We start from the raw sequence: 16,699 nt of genomic DNA, 5'->3' as shown, positions 1-16,699 counted from the left end.
GAGAAAACTATCTTCCGAGAATCAGAGATGGCAGATTAAAATCAAGAATTATAGAATAGAAAGTAAGGACAAGTCGATGCAACTGCTTGCCACTAATTAGATTACAAGATTGAAGGATAACGGAATCGTTCAACGGCTTAATCACTCGTTAGTGCTATTAGCCCGTCAATAATGGACCTATCGAGGCGCTGATTCCAGTCGATTTGACTAGTAGAATGGAGTAAGTTTAAGGCAATCTTTTACACTTTACACTTGAGAAGGAGTGATTCTCTATAGTGGAAAGTGTTGATATTCTACTCTGCGAGGTGGCATGGCCGATTACATAATCGCTACTTACTCTAGTATAGGATGGTGGATAACAATTGAGTAGAAGAGGCAAGTTAATTAACATGGAGACATAATCATCTCCAATTGTATTGGATAACATTGCTACCATTGCAGGACTTATAGAGTAGAGGAATTCTATATACAATCCATCTTTTCATCAAAAGGTAGGAGTAGACAAGCCATTCTACTGTTATGTAAATAAAGCTACTTATTCACTTTAGCTATTCTTGATGTTTGCCGCTAGTCTACTCTTTCCAATAGAAACAACAAGATTCCATGGAGTAGGATCATCTTGTAGACTCCATTGATTGTTCAGCCTCTATTCTATCATCCAGTAAATTGAATTTTATACCGGTAGCTTATGAATCTCTTTGGCATGGATCCATCGATGATTTACTACTTTTTTTTTCTTTTGCTAACGCAGTATAACTCTATCTCTACTCTTGTATGGCGGACGATAGCTTCCTCTTTACTTGCTGTTGATTTTCAATGGTAAAAGTACGTCGATCCTGTCAGTAAGGAGTAGTAGGAGTTGAACCATTGATTTTTGGCATGGACGCAGTATCATGGACCACTCGCCATTCTCCTATCTAGTCTGCACTTTTCAGCATCACAGGGTCTTTACTCTTGCACAACCGAGAGCATCTTCAGTTTTACTTGCTGCTGATTTCAATGATAGCACTAGGTTCTGTTAGCATGGAGTAATACTGTATGAATCATATACCTTGTCCAAGAAAGCAGTGGATGACGGCAGCCGTGTGGATATTGCATGGCAAATACTAATTTTCCTTTTGTTGATTAGTACTTTCTTCTACTTCTACGTTAGCTTGCACTTTTCAATAGGAGGCAGTTTTCTTTCTTGTACAATGGAGAACATACTCAGTTTTACCTGCTGTTAATTTCAATCGCAGAAGTAGATCCTGTCAAGATGGAGTAAGAGTATTATTACTGGTATACTATATAAAAGATAGCAATGCCTGATTATGAGAGAGATACTCGATGCGAAAAGGCTATTTCTATAGTCAATTGCTTCATGACAAGGAATATCATCCATTTCTTGCCATTCTTCCATCAATCCAAAATGTTTAAACACGATCCGGCGCTCAACTCCAATTTTTCCACTCTCTCTCCATTAAAATTTTCCTAATTATCCTTTACTCGTATCTTTCAGATGATCAATGTGTCCATTTTTTATTGTAAAGAGCAAAAATTGGAGTGGAGAGTCAATGTGAAGATTGATTGGAGTAGTCCTTGATTATTATGATCGGAAAACTCTTATGATACGATTTGGATAACCTTACTTGGCTCTTTACAGTCGGATTTCAGTTTGTAAACTCAGCTTTATAAGTCCACATGATTTATGTTTCTATATTGAATTGTAAATAGAACACGAGTGCGGCAGTTTGGATTCAAATATTGGATCCATATGGAAATTAGTGCCTAGATAGACGGCATATTAATTTTCTATTTCACTAGGATAGAAAGAAACTGTCTACGTAGGCAACAATACTAATTGGTATCTTATTGCATGCGTATAATCTAAGAAATATGGACTTCAGTAAGGATATTTCTGCTATACTTGCTTAGGTAGAATGCACACCGCAGAAGATTGCTATGTTAAAAAAAAGAATCAAAATCATACTATAGAAATAGAAAGGTCATCTACGTATAATTTTACACTTTCTGAGAAAGAATCATAGCCATATCAACCGGATGGCCCGATACAAGTTTAAGCTATCTTACTCTATACAGCCGGCTTTTAGTTTCTAAAATGGATCTCAACAGTCAATATATTATATGTTTCTATATTGAATTGTAAATAGAAATCAAGCGTGGCGGGTTTTGGATCTAAATATTCAAACTATAATGGAAATTTCTGCCTTGATAGACAGTATTTAATTTACTATTTCATAAAGGTTAGAATAGAATGATGATGTTGTCTTTGTAGGCAACATTATTAATTGGTATTCAGTTAATAGAATGTGTATTGTCCAAGAAATATAGATATTTCCGGTACACTTCCTTAGGTAGAATGCACACCCCAGAATATTAATTAATTAATAGAGAATTATGCCATAGAAATAGAAAAGTTATCTACGTATAATTTCAGACTTACCTAAGAAAAAAATAAGGGCAAACAAGATGGCTAGCTATGAGTCTACTTTACTGTCGACAGTCGGGTTTTAGTTTATTTATTTTTATCTCTGCATTGCAAATAGAAAGCAAGCGTGGCGAGTTTGGGACCCAAATATTCGATCCATAGTAGAAATTTCTGCCTTGATAGACAGTATTTTTAATTTTCTATTTCACAAGGATTGAGACAGAACATTGTTGTCTTCGTAAGTTACATGACTTACTAGTATTGTATTAGCTGTAGATATACTTCTAATCCAACAGATATAATCTTCAATAAGGATATTTCCGACATACTTGCTTAGGTAGAATGCATACCGTAGAAAAAGCAAAAACATAATTCTTAGAAATCTACTTCTTGTAACCCTGTCAATCAGTTGGGGACTAGTTTATTCATTCTATTGACTTCTGCATAGGATCAATCTGATTATATTTTAATAAAGGTTTTCATGGCTTGATGTGAATAAAACAGTATCTAATTTTGTCATCGACATCAACATCATCAAAGTAGGAACAATATCATTATACAATTCATTAAAAGGTAATTTAGTTACTTACATCACATATTATGCAAGTGTATACCTCAAAGACTACTACAAATCGCTCCATTCATCATCATCATTCCATGCCACTGCCGTGATTAATCTAATAAGGAGGGTAATAGGTAATAGCATTGGGGCATCAAGCGTTTATAAACTTTCATACCTTGACATTTTTAATTCAATCTTCTATTTCTTACGCTTACAGTATCATCATATGACGTTATTTCCACTTGGAGACAATTCTATCTATCACTTTATTTGCTGAGCTGAAATAAATAACAATTAGGACAGCCAACGATAAACATAATATCCATGTTAAAAAACAAATTATGATAATAGCCTACCTGGTATTGGCTAACAACAATCCCTCTAATCTATCATAACCAGTAATTAGTCTAGTATTTACTTCCGCAGCAAATTAATGTCAACTTAATATGTTCAACAACAAAAGGGGCCCGTAGTCATGTAAATAACACATCATCTTCTTGTTAATCTGCTGTTAGATCTGGTTGTTATTTTGTATTTATTTTATTGGTTTGAATAACAATAACTATTTATGTTGACAAGATGAATTTATCCAACCTAGAATATCAATGTATCGGAAAGGATTTTCTGCAAGACCCAAAGCAAAATATATTTACAACTTCCGTTACTAGATATAAAAATAACATTTGGAGAATGGTTCATAATTGACTTTGAAAATGGAGAATGCGATATTCATTGCAGTTGAACGACATCCTCAATGCAATGTTTCTCCAAGACTTTCCATAGCTAAGACAGGAACTCATTGAGAAGGTTATCCAACATGTAGAAGAATACAGTCTCTGGTTCGGTCAAGATGGGTAAACCTGACAATTCATTTGTAATACTAACATTAACTTATGAAAGCGTTTCTTAACTAGAATTAATTTATCGTTTATGCTATGACCTTAGGATATCATTAAGGCTACAGTTTGTATTACAAATAGGTATTATAACTATTTATCATGATAACATTGAATGCTTGCTTTCCGTTTGGTAGTGAAGATTAGCTTTTGATCGATTACCCTATTTCTCGATTGTATAATGGAGAAGTCCAAAATATTGTCCTCATCACGAACTACCTTTCTAATATTGTTACTAAATAAATCGTCCTGCAGCCAATAAAAGCAAAAAAATAAGTTCAGTATAAAAATTTAGTTTTATTGTTTTGTAAGTTCAAACTTTAAAATTAAATACTAACCTCTCGATAACTGCAAAACTACTTTTTTAGTTTGCAATACAGTAATTACTGTCTAATGATCAACATAGAAATCAAACCCTATATCGACTTTCACTATGGCTAATGGAATGTATTTTTCTAAATATCATAAATTTATGTTATAAGAACTATTACGGGTACATATAGATGATGCCAAAAATTTAAGCTGTAGCTTGATCCCATCATTTACAAGAATAGTATCTTGTACACTCGTATCAAACACTCATAAAGTAACTCTGAAGAGTAATAAATCATTAACCGGTAGATACGAACTTCTGTAAAGGTAAATCACCATTTAGAGCGACTTTTTATATCAGCAAAGATGCAGCCGTGGTTCTGTATTTGATGATAATGATGGGAGTTTAAATCGTCGTGGAGATAGCATCCGTACTTGTTGATTAGCTTTCTATGCCAGTATTCCAATTTCCATTGGGCTGTTAGCAAAACTGTTTCTCCACGAAAATGCTAAAATATTTTATAGAGGACCAAATTTGCGTTGTAGCAATTATACGTATGTAATTTAAAAGTTAGAAGCCTACATGACTGATTACATTAACGCTGACAGTAATTTTGCGTCTAGATTCTTTTAACATGAATGTTAACTATATTAGAGAAGCTGTAACTGGTTAAAAATTACTTCAAACCTGTACTTTTAGGTCAAAATTTTGATCAGAGTTGGAATTTTAAGAAAGGTTTGATGACTTTATTTTGAATAGAATAGCAACGTAAGCTATGTTAAGGGTTAGGGTTAGAGCCCTTGCATACTATTTTCCAACTGTCCGACAAGTCTTATGGACCCAGAAGCTTTTGAAACTGCTATAGCAATATAATTCGAAATTGAGTACGGTACTGAGGATTATCTATTCTTTTCAGGAAGTAGTTTCGCTATAAATTTTTAGCGAATTTTCGGCAGTATCAACATAAATGATGATGCAAAACATATAGATTGATAGCATAAAATTAATTAATTAATAAAAGGAATAGTATAGCGTTGTCATCGTGCCGAATGGTAGCTTATACAAATGAAATTAACTTACCACTAACACATTTTCTTCCAAAGTAATTAATACCGCATTTACATTGAAATCCAAAAAATATATTTATATAGGAGCCACCATTTTGGCAAGGATTTGATGTGCAAGGCTTATTGGCTGTTTATAAAATGATAAAATTAAAATTATAAGATACCAATTAATTGGGATGGTAATTATTAGTAACAGAGACACTTTTACAATAAACGGTATCTTTTGTGTTTCGGTATGATATACACTGATGGATATAGATAATGTATGATTAAAAACTATGGCATTTTCAACTTCTTATAACATGATCTACCGTCATTAAAATATCCCGTAAAAGATATAGAATATTGCTTACTCTAGCAAATTACTCCTGCATAGCTGTTATTACAGCTCGTAACATTAGAATTGTATCCCGAACATTGGGAAAGAGATCTTTCAAAACCAGTACATTTCATATAAGCCAAAGCGTATTTAACTTTATCTTTTCCAAAAATACTACCATCAAATTTGCTAACAGCTCCTGCATATCCAGCATGTTGGCCAATGACATGAGCATCGTTTATAGTAAATTGCTACTTAATGGTACTATTTCGCTCCTTCCAATAACTACGTCGAGTCGTCCGAAATTGATTGCATTGCTATTAATACTACTGTTGATGATAAGTGAAGATCCACTGGACAATTTCCCTGTTAAGCTCCTTGTGCAATTCTCTGCATGGCAACTAAAACCACATTATCTGACTCTTCGAACCGTCCATCACAATTCCTTATATAACTCTTGAGGTACCCTTAACTTTCCCAGAATTATTTGAAATTTAAAGTAGATGATAAAAATGCCGGGTATTTCTAAAGTATAAGAGAAAATATTGCAATGGATAAGCGGTATCAAAGGCTATTTCAAGTATGTTTCAGTTAAAGATTTACTATAAATTTTCTAAAGCTCTGCTTGTACTCTTGTAACATGCTCATTTGCGAGTTTATCTAGGGTCTCAGTAGAGTTTTAAACAAATTTTATATTAAAATTAACTGTTGTCGTTGTATTCAGACTTGAATTAAGTATATTACAATTCATACTTCTGGATCTTAAATCTAATATATTCAAAACTAGACTGGAACACGCATAAATAGGATAATTGATTAAGATTTTACTATAGACAGTGGGTAAGATGTATTAAATGTTTTACATTAAGACCTAGATGATAATTACTAGCATTCTATGATGCGTAAGAATGCTCACTTACCTGATCTTGCTTGTCTATATTCCTCATATTTTTCATTTAGCAAAGCATCGCCGAAGGCCTTCCTTGACGATATTGACCATACGCTTCGTCACTTTCTTTAAGTTCTTCAGCTATCTACTAATCACGAATGCTGGTTAGCATATAAAGAGGTATTTTATTCATTTGTTTTAAGCAAAGAATAGAGCCTGATCGATAGGCAGAAGTTGATTTAAATGCAGTGCTTACACCGCGAATTATTTCAGGTATTTTGCTGGAATTTAGCATGCCACAAGCATTGGTTTTACGTCGGTGCAGAAATGAGCATAAATCGAGCGATAATCGATTATTGTCTATGTAAATATTGTAGCCCTGGTCTAATAGAGGTAGCAACAGAAATGTTGCCAGCTTTTCAGCTTTATTAAAGTTCTAAGAATGAATAGGTAGTATCTGCTTTAAGCACTCAGTTGGATCTTTATCATTGACGTATAACTTAAATCGAAAAGTGTATCCAGTACTGCATTCGCAAAGGCGAATTAGTTTGATTCCGAAGCGGGTACGTTTAAAGCGAAAATCTTGAAGTTAGAGCCTTTTTTCCAGACAAGAAAAGATTCATCGATTGCCAAATTCTGTTTCACGACATAAACTGCTTGAAAATATTCCAATAGATGATCTATTAGTAGTCTTACTTTATACAGGCGATCATGATTAGGGTCAGTCTTGTCTGACATGTTATCGTTATCGTGCAGGTGGAAAAATTTTAAAAGCAATTGAAAACGATGACAAGTCATAACCGATCGAAAGATTGGTGTATCATATAAATCATTCAGTAAACCAGCAATGGCTAATATATAGCTTTCGAATGATACCCATCAGCAATAACAAGCCAAGAAACTTTTCATTTCAGCTACGGTAGTGGGTATCCAGCTCGGAAGTTTAGCAAACTTGTATGTTTTTGGATAATCGCGCAGATACTGTAGAGCAAATAAGTTTGTTTCTGCTACAAAATAGGTTAGTAAATCTTCGGTAACAAATAGTCTAAAGTAATCTCGAGGATGGAAGCCAGCAGTATCTACGGTTAAGCCGTGATCACCTCTGAAACTATGCGGCATTGGTCGAGCATTTTTAGCCGGCTGCCAAATATTAGTATAGTCTAGAAATTGCAGTGGCGACGTATGCTCCACACGTGGAGTATAAAAATTGTTTTCATCGTTGCCTTCGACATCTGTTACTGCCATATCGTCGAGTAAACCGTAGTTATAGACTTCTTTTTCATGCTAGATATCAACATACTGTGAGTTGAGATCGATATCGCTCATTTCGCTATGATCCGAATCATATAAAGCATTATTCTCCCATAGGCTATTCGTTTCGCAGGTTGTTTGAATTTTGCCACTTGTATTAGAAGCCATAATTTTGCTGTTTGAACAAGTTAGCTAACGGAATTAGTTCTTACCATTCAGAGTATTTCAATAATTGAAATGGAAGAATTTACTGTACGCATTCAGAAACGACCTTTGGGATATGCGTGGGTACGGCGGTGATAAATGGTAGTTTTCAATCATCAGCAGTATTTGTACATGCTCTCTCTTTTCTACTTGAATGCAAATGAGTTAATTAAGTTTTTTCTTCACCTTCACAGAAGTATGCATTACCTATATATTATTGGATACTATAGTATTACTAAACAACTACGACGAGTCGATGACATTCTATAAAAATTGTTACAGTAATTATCGGTATAATTATAATTTACAAGTTCTAGTGCAAAGATGATTTCAACTATGCCTGTAATTAGCGGGATAATCATAATAATCGTTCTATGAGATTAAATGTATGCGGCTATTACGCTATGCCGTAATAATAGCATTAAGGCAATAGGATGAAAATTAATTAAATCTAAGTAATAATTAAACTATTTGATGGAGCTATAGCCTGATAACCTTAATATGCGTGAGCACCGCTAGTTTTTAGCTACGATAAAGAATTTGTATTAAGAAGAGGATTGCATTAGATTTACGTTAGTATTATAGTAGTATATTTAATCTATATGGTTTTGGATAAAATAGAATGCAGAAAATTGTTTATACAGTAAAAATCATCCTAAAATTTCATTATTAATTCTGCAGAGTCCGCTACTAACCGACAGTAAAATTCAAATCGATATTGTTCGTTTTGGATATGCATTATGTGGCCGTACAGCACAACGTTTCGGCTTCAATTGTATCCTGAAAATTCATCAAAACTTTAAATTATTATATGGAATCCGGCAGCGTACAAACTACCGTACTTAAGAAAGATGTGTTTGTAGTATCATCAATCCAGTTTATACCTAATGTATCTCTTGTTTCCTTGTAGACTTTGAGTATTAACTAATTTTAATGTTGTAGCCCACCTGTAGGATACAATTGATCTATTTTCCGTCATCCATTTGCACCATCATAAATTGATTGGATATTAGTATTTCGCTCATGTTGTCCTATACACAGATCAATGTTCTTTAATGCTGTAGGATAAGACAGATTTATTTCACATACTGTTTACACCATGGTAAATTCATTGGGTACTGAACAGATTACTGTATTCGGATTGTTTTAGACACAAATTAGTGCATTAAAAAGTGTGCTGTGTATTGATCAATCTTATTTTCTTAATGCTTGAGGGGCGAAGGGAATAGTGTATCATGGTAACATTTCAATCTTGCATACGCGTATATCCTTCAGTAACAATTTATTTTTTAGGGTAAAATCATGAACTACAGTATATTAATAGACTGTCCTTGCAAAGCTGTGCTGTGATCGGCCAAGTTTTACCCGCTATTTGCCCTCACTTAGTTAAACTGTCAAAGCAGAAACGATTCATGAAAAAGAGCGTTGTAAACGTAAAGAAAGAGTAACTGATATACTGTAAATGATTAACCGTCATGATAACTTTTTCGATACATCACAGGTATCGTAAAATCATTCATTGGTAGATAATGATGTTCACAGTCATTAACTCAACTTCGTTGAGGTCAATATAGCCGCTTCTAGTTATAAAGCTGCAATCGTATTGATCGCCATCTTCAATGTTGTTGATGTAGTCGATGTAAATAGCATCACCCACGAATTGTTCTTTCAAAGCTTTGCTTCCACTCATAGTACAATTGGCAATGGTGTATAAGTTCAATATTTCGTTAATAAACACTTTTTATTATCACTGTTACTTTAGCAATTAGAACCTCATACAGTACAATAACAAACCTTGGGATTGGATTTTCATTATCTGGTTGCATGCATGTAATCGTCTATCATGAATGAGCAAAATAAAATAAATAAAAATGATCGTATCTCTCATTCTAAACTGTAAAAGGCTACAAAATGTTCTATTCTCCTCTTGTAGAATACTTTTGAACTCATTACTTTGTTATTACTCTTGAATTGTCATAGAAACAGTTAAATTCTCATTCTCTCGATCGGCTACCAACTCATACAGCCAATTAGTATAGTAATCAAAAGTCTCGTCATTGCCATGGTACTGTTTCACTATTTTCTATCGGTACTTTGCAAGAGTTAATAATGCAATGACATTAAGTTTCGGCAGCTAGCTATGGACCTAGAAGGACTGATTAATAAAGTGATATGAACAAGAAATCAAACTTCCTGTCCCATTATTCTCGGCCACTTTATCACATTAGAATTATAAAACTATTGTAAGGTTGAATCTTAGACTTTATTTAGAAAATCATCTTGTTGATAATGACACTCTTAAATTCTAATTTAAAAATGAACACTCTACTATAATTCTTCAGTTTCAATGAAACTTTTTAAAACGTTATAGCTATATATTTCTAGGGAGTAAATTGATGTCATGGAACTACGTGTTATCGTAAAATCTTGAATATTAATCATATCCTTTAAAATGATATCACCTTAGCACATGATGGGCAGAATGCAAAAGTTTTTAAGTAATTAAGTATGCGGATATGATCTTAAACACTAAAAATGCGAACCTGATATTCGCTCCTAGCCTTACGTCTATAACAGTAGCAATAGAATAAAGCCCATTCATTGAAAATTTAACGCCGCTCAATTAAGGAAACAAACTCTCTTACCCTATTTTACCACTTGTGAGCCATATAAAATTATTTAAAGCATATCCATTTCACAATAAAAATAAAAACGCAACGTCAAATGCTAACACCAATTAATTTACTTCATAGGTAAATCGTTTTGGTCAATTTTTGTTTCATTAGCATATTAAAATAGTATTCTCAAGATGTAATAATCTAATGTAAATAGGATGTATTCAATCTAAAATTTTTTAAAGAAATACACTTGGTAAGTAAACTACTAAATAAACGTTCTCCCGTTATTGCATAACAATTACCGATATAAAGCATTAGCTTAATGATAGTGATGATTCTGTGCGAAGTTGTAATCATTATGCCAAGTAATTCTAATAGGAGTAAAATTCACAAAGAAAGATGGCTGAGTGAATTGTAAGCTATGGTTACCATTTAAATGCTTTCATCCTTTGCAAGCAAGTAATAAAGTTAAACGAACAACATTAGATGCTAAACAGAGAAGTAGACGATGCAAATTTTTGCTTTAAATCGTATTGAAAAAATAATATTGAATTCTATGTGAAAAATCTATAATACTACCGAACGTATTGAAGTAGAAAATGATATGCCACACCATGTTAAGTGAATCATGTAATTCAGCACCGATAGAGCACTTAAAATTATGTATAAATGCAGTGGGTGGAACACGTACACAGTAAATATATCTACGTGTTACTTAGTTTCCTTTTGGTTCCTTTTAGTTCCTTTTCATTTTCCCTTTCCGCATTTTCTAAGATTTCTATCACTTGCGAATTAATGGTAGATAGAACCTCACAAAATGCACCAAATGCTCGATTACCACATTCCGGTAAAATATCCAACAATTTTCCCATTTTTCTGTGATAATAGTTGTCACAGTTTATATTATCCACATCATACATTTTTACAACTAAGCTATATCATCGTATCGTATTGCAGACTTACTCATAATCGTTTGGCTGGCATAGAATGATTTCCTTTAGATAAGGTGTTAGAATTTCTCGACTGTATAAGTGATTACAAATAGGCTTGATGCTTGATTGACATTCTTCAATAATTCTGACGTAGTGGCTGCGTAAGATTTGTTTATGTATTTCCAACATTCCAACTGCGCTGGTCTTAAATTTTGGTATTGTTGATGCTGAAGCAAATAATCAAAAAATATTTAAATTAATTTTTTGTCGCTCATTGTAATATTATAAGAAATTCATATATGCGTTATAGCAGCTACGATTATAATTTTCAAAGAATAACTCAAACATAGCCAATAGATATATTGGACACTTTGCCAAACTAACCACCCTCTTCCTCAGTTAACGACATAGGAATGTCCTCTCCGTTATCGCTAGAAGCATCGACTGCTAAATACAAGAGATAAAGAATTATTATTAAACCAATTCATAAGGTTATAGATTTCATTTAATAAATCAATGAGTTCGATCCGCCGTACAATAAAGTACATACTTTTTAAAAAATTTTACTGAATATTTTGTCTATTGTTATTACAGTTATTTCAGTGAGTAAATTTATGACAACATCGTTTCAAATGTATGAGCGCTATTATTGATAACTTATCGATTGAAGTAGAAATTAATGTTGAAATATTATTAAAGCAATTTGTTACTGTTTAATAGATCAATAAAATTGGTTATTCATGTGAGTTCCAATTAAGCTTATATACTGATACATTTCATAAAGGAATAATCAGCTACAAAAGATTCCAAAGACCGCACCGTATTTGTGGTATCACCTGGAATATTATCTAACCAAGGCTTTAAGTAGTATGAGAAATTCCAGGTACGTTCACAATTAAGGCAATCCAGAAATGATTTATCATCACTTAATCCATCTTCGATATTTACTAACTCTCCACAGCGCGGACACTTAACACTCACTTTTATTCGTATATGACTCATATTTGGCATCCATTTAGTAAGAACGATTCTTAAAGCTGATTCAATTGCATCCTTAACATGGAGCTCAACGGCTGTTTTAGTTAGCCTTCTTCTTACTTCTTTAGATTGTAAATTTGGGTGTCGAAAAACTAATTGTAAGCCGATGACCGTTGACAACTTATCGATAATCAAATTAATACCAGGACTAATTCGAAATGAAGCGCAGTTTTGATATAGTTTAACTCTGCCATTATTCCATCCACGCTTTTGCAAACATTGAGAAATCAAGCAGTAAAAGATATTATAAGAAATATAAGGTAACTCCTTCTCATCAAACCCTAAATAGATGTATTTCGATGTGGTGCTATTCGATGGATATAATGCATCACTCTTAGGTTGTGTCTTTAGAAGACAAGGAATAAGATAGATACGATCTTTTCCTTGTAATTCACTTGCTTCATAAAGAATATCGTAGTGAGTCATAAGAGACAATACGTATTTTCTTTCTTCATCATCTAAATTAAATTTGCTCCAAACCTGTCGAATGTATTCTTCGCTTATTTTACCTGTATTCTGAATCTTCTCGTATTCACTCCAGTCATCAGCATGAGAAGACTTGAAAAATGAAATTCGAATTAATGAACAAAACACCTCAATTAGCCAATCAATATCCGATACGACCCAATTACTCAGAATTTCGTCTTTATCGCAATAAACAATTTGTCCGATATTATGCAAGTAAGATAATAAACTATCTAACTTCTCGCCTTGCTTAGATAGATGATGTTTGTCTATCAAGTCTTTAACTTGTGTTTTAGTAAGTAACTTCTTTATTATTTTATCTTCTCTTTCTCCACGAAGTATTTGAATGATTTCATACCATCGGACTGGAATAGGATCCGTTATAAATGGTAATTTTTCTGCAATTTTAGTAAAGATTTGACATAACTGTTTACGTGTCTCGTCTCTTAGATGTTGAGTTGCTTCGCTTTTATCGTTGCCATCACCATTCATAGCTAAGTGTGATAAGTATAGATGTTTGGAAAAGGCCTTACTGCCAAATTCACGTGATATCTTGTTATAAGCTGCTTGTATTTTTCTATTTTTTTCTTCTTCATTATTAGCTACAATCTTATCTGCATGACTACCGATGACAATGACAATAGGCAATTCAAAATATTTACCATCGATCGTAATCTCATTTCTAGCATTACTCCCTAAACCATCGCGTAACCCCTTGCATCCACGTACAGATGATAACCATTCATGCATTCTTGCAAAGTAGGTCATATCTGATTTTAAGCTGTTCCTTTGTTGTATAGCGTCATTAATCTCTTCAGCGATATTAAATACAAGAACATAAATACTATCACACGACATAAATGGTTGATGTGTAACGTGATATTCTGCCTGATCTCCGAAGTCGCACAATACAGTATGTAGATTGTCTATTTTTGACTGCTGTGATTTCTTACTTTCATTACTATCTGTATTTGCCTCTTGTATCTTAGAAAGTTTCGGTCTAAGTTTGCTATACTTGCTGCGAAGTGATTTATCGAATACATTCGTTCTTTGCGCTTTCATATCGGATAAGGTCTGTCTTGTAACTTGTAAAGATGGTGATTGAAGAACTGCTAACCCAACTTTACTATCAGCGAGAGTGCCCAATCCAGTCTTCACCATATCACCAGTATCGAATGTAATCAATTCTATTAGCGGATGATTACCACTAGCTACTTGTGTTGGTGCTTCATTAGCCAATAGTGACTGCTTAATTAGCACTTTGAGTAAAGTTGCTTTACCTACATTTTCTGGTCCGATAATCATAATTCTTATAAGAATGTTCTTACATTTTCCTTCTTGTAATGCGCAAATGAAATCGCGAAAATAATCCAGTCTCACTATGTTACGAAACGAGAGTTAATATGGAGGATGAAATTAACAAATTTTGTTTTCAAATTAAAAAATTATACAGTATGTACTGATTTTAATTTGAACTATATCTTGCATATTGTGCAATCTTTAACAAATTATTATAAATTATCATACAGGAGCTGATAAATACTGTTTTGTCAAATATTTTCGCTGTATCATTTATTCATAAACTTATTACACTTTATTATAGTATATTTAAAGTTAACCTGACATGACTACATTAATTAAACTAATTTCTCTATAAGTCAAACAAAATTATCCTAAAATAATGCTATAAATACAGAAGATAGAATATATTATGATTGAATACTGTATATGTTTTTTGCTACATGATAAAATCTAAACTAGTTTTCACACAATATTATATATCTCTTTACTATTTCCATCGCCAAATCTTTTATATTCCATGCCAAAAGAATTAATATTTAACTAATTTAAATGTGATGATATACAGTAAAGAAAAACTAAAGTACGTACAATAATCTATTTAATAATGTCATTGTATATTTAATATACCAATACAACGATACTTACGCCCTACAATATTCGTATGATGTGTATGATTGATATAGAATTATGCGATGATAGAATAATAGAGTTTATATAGTATTGACGTATAGTAAGACACAAGTAGAGAAGAGTAGAGTAGTAAAGGTAATTTGTATTGAATGACGATTGAATGGCGATTTAGTGTATAAGCATTGCAGTGTATTGGTAGTTTTAGTATACGTATATCCGTATAATAACCATACGATAATCATTCCATTCGATCATTGCATATATGTACATATCCATTCCATAGTAAATCGCATTGTCGATCCCATAGTAAATCCAATAGTAAACCATATATGTATATTAATACAATAACATAAAATAATCATAATTAATACACTAAAATAATATTAATCCTCCTACATTAAACATGCTATACTACAACTTATTATAATTATCGTACAAGTATTATTCTAATCATACACAATAACAAATATACAGTACGTACAATAGTCTATTTAATAATGTCATTGTATATTTAATATACCAATACAACGATACTTACGCTCTGTAATATTCGTATGATGTGTATGATTGATATGGAATTATGCGATGATAGAATAATAGAGTTTATATAGTATTGACGTATAGTAAGACACAAGTAGAGAAGAGTAGAGTAGTAAAGGTAATTTGTATTGAATGACGATTGAATGGCGATTTAGTGTATAAGCATTGCAGTGTATAAGCATTGCAGTGTATTGGTAGTTTTAGTATACGTATATCCGTATAATAACCATACGATAATCATTCCATTCGATCATTGCATATATGTACATATCCATTCCATAGTAAATCGCATTGTCGATCCCATAGTAAATCCAATAGTAAACCATATATGTATATTAATACAATAACATAAAATAATCATAATTAATACACAAAAATAATATTAATCCTCCTACATTAAACATGCTATACTACAACTTATTATAATTATCGTACAAGTATTATTCTAATCATACACAATAACAAATATACAGTAAGTACAATAGTCTATTTAATAATGTCATTGTATATTTAATATACCAATACAACAATACTTACACCCTGCAATATTCGTATGATGTGTATGATAGATATGGAATTATGCGATGATAGAATAATAGAGTTTATATAGTATTGACGTATAGTAAGACACAAGTAGAGAAGAGTAGAGTAGTAAAGGTAATTTGTATTGAATGACGATTGAATGGCGATTTAGTGTATAAGCGATTTAGTGTATAAGCATTGCAGTGTATTGGTAGTTTTAGTATACGTATATCCGTATAATAACCATACGATAATCATTCCATTCGATCATTGCATATATGTACATATCCATTCCATAGTAAATCGCATTGTCGATCCCATAGTAAATCCAATAGTAAACCATATATGTATATTAATACAATAACATAAAATAATCATAATTAATACACACAAATAATATTAATCCTCCTACATTAAACATGCTATACTACAACTTATTATAATTATCGTACAAGTATTATTCTAATCATACACAATAACAAATATACAGTACGTACAATAGTCTATTTAATAATGTCATTGTATATTTAATATACCAATACAACGATACTTACGCTCTGCAATATTCGTATGATGTGTATGATTGATATGGAATTATGCGATGATAGAATAATAGAGTTTATATAGTATTGACGTATAGTAAGACACAAGTAGAGAAGAGTAGAGTAGTAACGATAATTTGTATTGAATGACGATTGAATGGCGATTTAGTGTATAAGTATG

General features: G+C 32.4%; 2 protein-coding genes across 2 annotated transcripts; both read right to left on the bottom strand.

Annotated features, from left to right (window-relative positions):
* Positions 1–4,990: 4,990 nt before the first annotated feature.
* TRIADDRAFT_62398 (uncharacterized protein) lies at positions 4,991–7,719 on the bottom strand (the record flags this gene model as incomplete). Its single annotated transcript, XM_002118323.1, has 4 exons — positions 4,991–5,058; positions 5,280–5,393; positions 6,506–6,567; positions 7,427–7,719. 4 exons carry the CDS (start codon positions 7,717–7,719, stop codon positions 4,991–4,993), a joined length of 537 nt encoding a protein of 178 aa, XP_002118359.1.
* A 1,726-nt stretch (positions 7,720–9,445) lies between these two features.
* Positions 9,446–14,287, bottom strand: TRIADDRAFT_62397 (uncharacterized protein; the record flags this gene model as incomplete). The annotated part of the gene is made up of 7 exons (XM_002118322.1): positions 9,446–9,614; positions 9,724–9,767; positions 10,473–10,497; positions 11,256–11,423; positions 11,511–11,706; positions 11,864–11,926; positions 12,316–14,287. 7 exons carry the CDS (start codon positions 14,285–14,287, stop codon positions 9,446–9,448), a joined length of 2,637 nt encoding a protein of 878 aa, XP_002118358.1.
* Between the last annotated feature and the right edge of the window lie 2,412 nt (positions 14,288–16,699).

The sequence above is a fragment of the Trichoplax adhaerens genome, genomic scaffold (assembly GCF_000150275.1).
Source record: "Trichoplax adhaerens TRIADscaffold_45 genomic scaffold, whole genome shotgun sequence".
NCBI classification, from domain to species: Eukaryota; Metazoa; Placozoa; class Uniplacotomia; order Trichoplacea; family Trichoplacidae; genus Trichoplax; species Trichoplax adhaerens.
Note: the sequence above shows the minus strand (reverse complement) of the source record. Positions and strands in the feature narration are given on the sequence as shown.